This window comes from Palaemon carinicauda, chromosome 9 (genome assembly GCF_036898095.1).
Source record: "Palaemon carinicauda isolate YSFRI2023 chromosome 9, ASM3689809v2, whole genome shotgun sequence".
Taxonomy (NCBI): Eukaryota; Metazoa; Arthropoda; class Malacostraca; order Decapoda; family Palaemonidae; genus Palaemon; species Palaemon carinicauda.
In genome coordinates, this window is record NC_090733.1 from 52,463,829 (window position 1) to 52,470,743 (window position 6,915).

The 6,915-nt window shown below is 35.9% G+C and overlaps 1 protein-coding gene across 1 annotated transcript; it reads left to right on the top strand.

The window, feature by feature from the left end:
- The first annotated feature begins 1,525 nt into the window (after nt 1–1,525).
- Nucleotides 1,526–3,703, top strand: LOC137646409 (uncharacterized). Its single transcript, XM_068379510.1, has 2 exons — nt 1,526–1,921; nt 3,248–3,703. The coding sequence occupies exons 1-2, from the start codon at nt 1,526–1,528 to the stop codon at nt 3,701–3,703; spliced, it is 852 nt and encodes a 283-aa protein (XP_068235611.1).
- Nucleotides 3,704–6,915: the final 3,212 nt, after the last annotated feature.

Sequence of the window (6,915 nt, forward strand, 5' to 3'; positions counted from 1 at the left end):
ATATACATACATACATATATATATATATATATATATATATATATATATATATATATATATATACTGTATATATATATATATATATATATATATATATATATATATGTATATATTTACATATATATATAAATATATATATATAGACGTATATATATGCATGTATATATATATATATATATATATATATATATATATATATATATATATATATATATATGGGTTTATTTCAATTCTAAGCACAAAACACCTGAATTCGACAGGTATAAGTACAGCAGAATTGTCATTGGCTTTTATCTTTCTTCGTGGCCAAGTGGTTTAGTCCCTGTCTCTAAACGTTTGCCGAACCAGGGATTGATTCCCGGCCAGTCACAGGCTCTTGTCTTTGTGTGATTTCGCCTGGGGCTTTGATCCCGAGGTCGTTAAGAGAATCCGGACATAAATATAGCAAAAATATATATGGCTTATTTGAATATGAAAAAACACGTCTAAATATTCAAAAATTTATCATTAATCGAATGCCAAGTAACAAACTACCAATTAGCTACGACGGTGAAGATGGGTTAATTTCAATTTTAAGTACAAAACACCTGAATTCGACAGGTACAAGTATAGCAGAATTGTCATTGACTATTGTCTTTCTTCGAGGCCAAGTGGTTTAGTCACTGTTTTTACATGTTTGCCGGTCCAGGGATCGATTTCCTGACGGTCACAAGCTCTTGTCTTTGTGTGATTTCGCCTGGGACTTTGATCCCGAGGTTGTTAAGAGAATCCAGACATTAATGTAGCAAAATATATATGGCTTATTCGAATATATATATATATATATATATATATATATATATATATATATATATATATATATATATATATATATATATATACCACCCTACCAAAGGCCATAGGAATGGCATCCTGTTTCAAAATTATTGTCTTCTTAAAACCAGTTAAAAGGAGCTCAGATGAGTTGCTCATATTAGAAATCAAAGTTTTTGAGCATGAAAGAAAATCATACTGTCTGGACGTAACTGTAAAATCTTGAATATATGTATGATGACCACGAATATTACAGTGCAGTAAACAACACTGAGGAAGTCTAGGACTTACTAGCCCTGGATTTCACTCATTGTCTTCAGGCAGCATAAGAATTGATGGAAATAAAAATATACATCATATTAAAAAAACTAAATTAACAATAATGATAACAAAAAGAACTTGTATATAAATAAAAAATAAAGTGATCAATAAAACCCATAGACCATGAATAAAAACTTTGAAAAGCTGGTCAAAATGACAAAGCCGATTCACCATGCAAAGGTAAAACTTCAACTGACAGGATGACAGTAAAGATGGGTTTGGAAAGAAAAGACAACAGATAAAGGTGCGTCCACACTAGCGACAAAACATGTCGACATCACTGTAAAACTTTGTAGGCAACAAGCTGTTAGAATGTTGACGAAACATTGTTGTCGAGATGTTGGTAGAGATTTATTGGTGATATGTTGGCAATCCTGGTGTGGAAGAGTCGATGTGGTTGGAGATACCCGGACAGACACACAACACCGACAACGAGCGCGTGAGCGTGACCATGGAGTGGCCGAGAGAAAAGATTGTTCAGTTAATTGAATGTTATCGAGGATACCCATTGCTATGGGATCCGACCCATGCACTATACAAACACCGGTTCAAGAGGGCAGACGCCTGGCGTGAAATAGCTGAAAATATTCAGATGGGGAGAAATGAAGTGGAGAAGAAAATGAAGAACCTCGTGACACAGTTCCGAAGAGAACTGAAAAAATGTCAAGAAAAGAAGTCTGGTGATGGAGCTGAAGACGCATATAAGAGTCAGGGGTTTGCGCTCAGCATCATGGTGTTTCTAGCTGACAAACACAAGCCACACAAGACCTATGATGCTGAATATCAGGTAAGAAACTGTGCATGTTAGCATATTAGTATCTATTAGTTCCTTTTCTCACATATATTGTACACTAATTTTGTGTCAAAGCAGAAAAAATACTTGCAATCGCTGCTTTACACGCATTTTAATGTGGTTTCAGAAAATATAACATCATTGTAATTACTGGTATACACATATACCATACATTACTGTGGCTGGAGGAAATAAAAGTTTTAATAACTTGTATTTTCATATACAATGCATTAGTTTTACAGAAACCCGAACACAGTCGAAATCAGTTATACAATACGTAATTGTATCTATCTTGCCAACTTATACGACCTATATCACTGATAAAATACTCTGTAAATTCCTCACGGATGTCCTTGCTCTCCATGTTCTCCTGTACTGACGGCAGTGGCATCATTGTGGATTCGACATCTGGCAGGGCATCTTGTCTCCATTAACCAGGGATAAGTGTGTCATAATCCATATCATTAGCATCAAAAGTACGTGGGGGAGTGTATAACAGATGTGATGTTGAACTCCGAAGGAGGAAATTATGTAAATATACACATGCTAATGATATTTTCTTGGCAGAATCAGACTGCACCAGCATGGGTTTACGAAGACCTAGAAACACAGCAGTAAGAATCCCAAACATGTTCTCAACTACTCGTCTTACCCTGCTTAATCAATAGTTGAATATTCTCTCGTTAGATCCTGGACTGTGTTCACCTGGGTAGGGTTTCATAAGGTTCTGTATCAAGGGAAATTCATCATCACCAACAAATATGTAAGGGGTGGCAGTCTGACGTCCCGGAAGTGAATGTGGAGATGGTAAGTTCAAAGTTCCATCCCTGAGGGCTCGACTGAAACTAGTGTGTGAAAAAACGCCTGCGTCATATAACCTACCCTGGCAACCTACATTTACGTAAAGAAAGTTGTACATACTATCAACTATGGCAAACAATATGACACTAAAGTAGCCCTGGTGATTGTAGTAATCACTGCCAGTGGAAGGTGGAGCTTGCACGGTGATATGTTTACCATCAAGCGCACCAACACAATACGGAGAATTCTACCTTTGCTCAAATCCCCGGGCCACTGATCTCCACTCGCCCTCGTTGGCTGGTATCTGAAATACACACAAATCCTTTATTGAAATATGAATAAATAAATAATAGGCACACTTCTGGACACAAGAAACATACTGTACATGATTTCCCCCCTCTCTCTCTCTCTTTCTCTCTCTCTCTCTCTCTCTCTCTCTCTCTCTCTCTCTCTCTCTCTCTCCAGTTACACACGGAGATATGAGGTACGTAGTTGTGTTAATGAGCTTGTTTACAACAGCTGAGTGCAGATAACGCGTCGACAGTGGCCAACGCTGAGGAGTGCACAGGAAACATGACACAGGATGAGGCTACAGTCGAAGGAGACAAATGTAGTCGCCGCAGCACAAGTGGAGTAAACGTTGCTGCCCCCACAAAGATTGGAAAGATGTCTCTGTCTCAGACATTAAAAATTAATGATGATGACATGTTACAAAAGGCTTACGGCGTTTTGGCAGGATTACATCGACGCTTCAATGATAGAGATGAACATCAAATATTTGCTGACTTAATTTCAACAAAACTTAGAAAATTAAAAACACCTTATGCTCAGAATAAAATCCAAAACACAATATTTGAGGCAGAACAAGGAATATATGATAAGCCCCCACAATACCATCCCCATATATCCCCTCCATTAACAGATAATGCTGATTGTGATGTGACTGTACATGCCTTGGATGTTAGTTTGGAATAAATATATACTGCTCAGTTCTAAGAATTGTTTGTCCTCTTTATCCTTAACAGAAACAAGTATTATGAACATGTGATGTAATGTTTTGTATATATTATTGGTGAAGGGTGCTGGTAACAGGGAAATATTTGGGATTGTGCATCTCGGTCTTACTAGCGCTTATTGAAATATTAGATAATTTTTTGGTTAATTGCACTGATTGATTTCAGTGAGTGATTTTTTTAAGGTTTTGATGTTCTCTGAAATAATCCCACATGCATTATATCGAATCGGATGTCAAATTATTTCAGCAAACATCAAAACGTTCCATAAAAAACAATATTTTCGTATACTAAGTAAAGGGATTGAACTGCTTTAGTATTGTAACCTCTTTGCTTTAAGGGGGGGAGCTTCCCTCTAGTCGATAAGTAAAACGCTGTTCAAGGGGTGGGTTGTCTTACTCCCCCACATCTAACTGCATGTTCTACGACTCGTTCAATGAAAATTGCCAGAGAAGTTTATTGAAAGTTAGTAAAAAATGCTTGTTATCCATGACTACTGGCCCAAAATAATATTTACTTATATATTTATTTTTAGTGCAATATACCGCTATGATAACTTAAATTGTACGGCAATGTACGTGCATACATGTTTTATTTTCACATCATAATTCAGTGTTAGTATGGCACAATATTGTTTGAGGTCTTCTTACCTTGATGTAATCACTTAGAGCTGTTATCAATGCATGGCAGACTTCTGGCACAATCCGGCTTATTGCTTGCTTGGACATCTTGAAAGAGTAGCCGAGGCTGCTGTAGGAATCTCCAGTTGCCAAAAAGCGCAGCGTTACACCAAGGTGAGCTGATACAGATATTGGCTGCCTGAAGTTTGTGTCTTCTTTACTTATAATAGTGCCAATCATGTACAACATACGTTCAAAATCGGATTTGGTTATCCGAAAGAAATTCTCGAATACTCCTTTCTTGTGCATTGTACGTGGCAAGAGAGAGACGTTATTTTCTATATCGGTGTGCATGAGATTTGAAGGCTCTTCACTTTTCCTATTATGCAATAGGGAGGGTCTCGTCCAGACTCTACGACGGTGCCTCCTCCGCTGTAAACACATAAGCACAACAACAGCAGCAGCAGCCGCCAGTGCGTCCTGGCACGCCTACATACTTTTCAAGTCTCTAGAATGAAGTGTGGACGGCTTCACCAAGTTGATGCGTGTTGCCAATATGTTGCCAGACATTGTAGCAGACAAAGTTTCATACATTGTTGTCGATATGTTTACCAATGTTGAATGTAAGGTTTCCAACTTTGTTGTTGATACATCGGTAGACACGATGTTGCCACTGTGTACGCACCTTAAGGCATCAATGGCCCTTCTATTATGCCTGCCCAATACATCGTTCCCCAAAAAAAGAAAAAAAAAAGAAAAGAAAAGAAGAAAAAGAAAAAGAAAAGAAAAAAAAAGATAGAAGTGTGTGCTGGGGTGTATCCTCAAGCAAGAGAACTATGGCAGTACATAAAACTAGAGAACAATGGTTTGATTTTGAAGTGTCCTCCTAGAAGAGCTGCTTACCATACCTAAACGAGAAAAGTAGATGCTAAGCAATCATAGTGCAGTACTTAATCTCTGCTGTGAATGGTTTGGTAATCTCAGCGTTAAGTGTATGAGGACACGGGAGTATGTGTAAATAATAGGCCAGACTATACTCTGTATGTGTAGGCAGAGGAAAAATAAGCGGTAGCCAGAGAAGAGTCCTATGTAGTAGTGTCTTGCCAGTGAAAAGACCAAATAACTCCTTAGCAGGTGTATCTCAATGGGTGGGTGGTGCCCTGGCTAACCTACTATCTATTACGTAATCAACAAGCTTTCATTCGACATCTGAATTATGGCCCAGATGGTTAAAATTCTTAAACAAGATTTCATATGACATCTGAATTGTTCCACATGGTTAAATTTCCTAAAAAAGCTTTCATTTGACAAAGGAATTTGGCCTTAGATAGTTAAAACTCTTGAACATTTGTTCGGTAGACAACTGAATAATATGCGAAATTATCAAAATTATTAATTGGATGACTACTATATATCTCAAATGGTCAACATTCTTAAACAAGCTTTCATTTGATAACTGAATTATGACTCAAATGGTTACATTTCTTAAATAATCTTGTATGTGACCGCTCTTTTACCAATTTGCATGAAATCAGCTATCATAAGGGGAAAAGTGTACATTTATATTTTTATGTCACCCGTGTGGATCTCTTTTCAGAATAAAATGCTATATGGTGAAATATTTGATATCAAGAAAAAATTTTTCTCTATTTGAGTTAATAACCTATACCTTGTTGCAGGATTAATATTCGATGGAGAATATTAATTATTTTCGCGCATAATTCATAAATGTGCCAATATATACGAATAAACAGTAAAGAGAAAGTATTTTTTTTCTTTCCATCTCGCTTTTTTGACTTGGTTACTCCTTGTCCGTTCTCGATTTTGTTCTGATACAATTGATATTCTTTGATAGAAATTTGAACTAGCACAAATCTATAGGATGCACTGTGTAAATTTTTTGATAAACTTGGACTTCAGTTGTGTGAACAATGGAGTCCTATATATTTATATTATGTTCGCTTTCCGTTTCATTTGGAATTCATTTTTTTTAGAACATTTTTTTGTTATAAAACATTGACCAATATTCATTTTGTGTATTCATTACCATTAAAAGAATTTAAACGTTGAACTGAAAAAGTACTGTTATTTTATATAAAAAGTAATTTAAAATCAGGAATTGATATTTTCTATTTTGAAAGCAGAATAAAATAAGAAAATAGAATTACAGATAATAATCGTATTTAAGGAAAAAGTTAAGGAAAAGAAAGATAAACCAGATTGGGGAGAATATGAGGGATATCTCCAAATATCTTTCCATTTCATAAATATATTCAACAAAGATATGTTTTTTGTTCCGTTTGTTAGTTTGACTGGGTGCTACACAAATACCAATATCCTACAGCTGGACCAAATCAATTTTCTTATTGAATTGAAGATATGATTTTGTTCAACCTTAATGCATACATAGCGGATTTTTTAATGTTAGGTTTGGTTTGGAAACTAATGTATGCCATATATTACCGATTTTGTATTATTAGTTTGCAGGAAAACTTAAAGAACACGGTAATCATATATTTCAAATCCTAATATGATTGTCAGGGGGATGATAATG

Coding starts and splice junctions, on each gene's coding strand:
- LOC137646409 (XM_068379510.1), top strand. CDS start 1,526: ATGTGGTTGGAGATACCCGGACAGACACACAACACCGACAACGAGCGC. Junction 1,922..3,247: donor CCTATGATGCTGAATATCAG/GTAAGAAACTGT, acceptor TGTTTACAACAG/CTGAGTGCAGATAACGCGTC.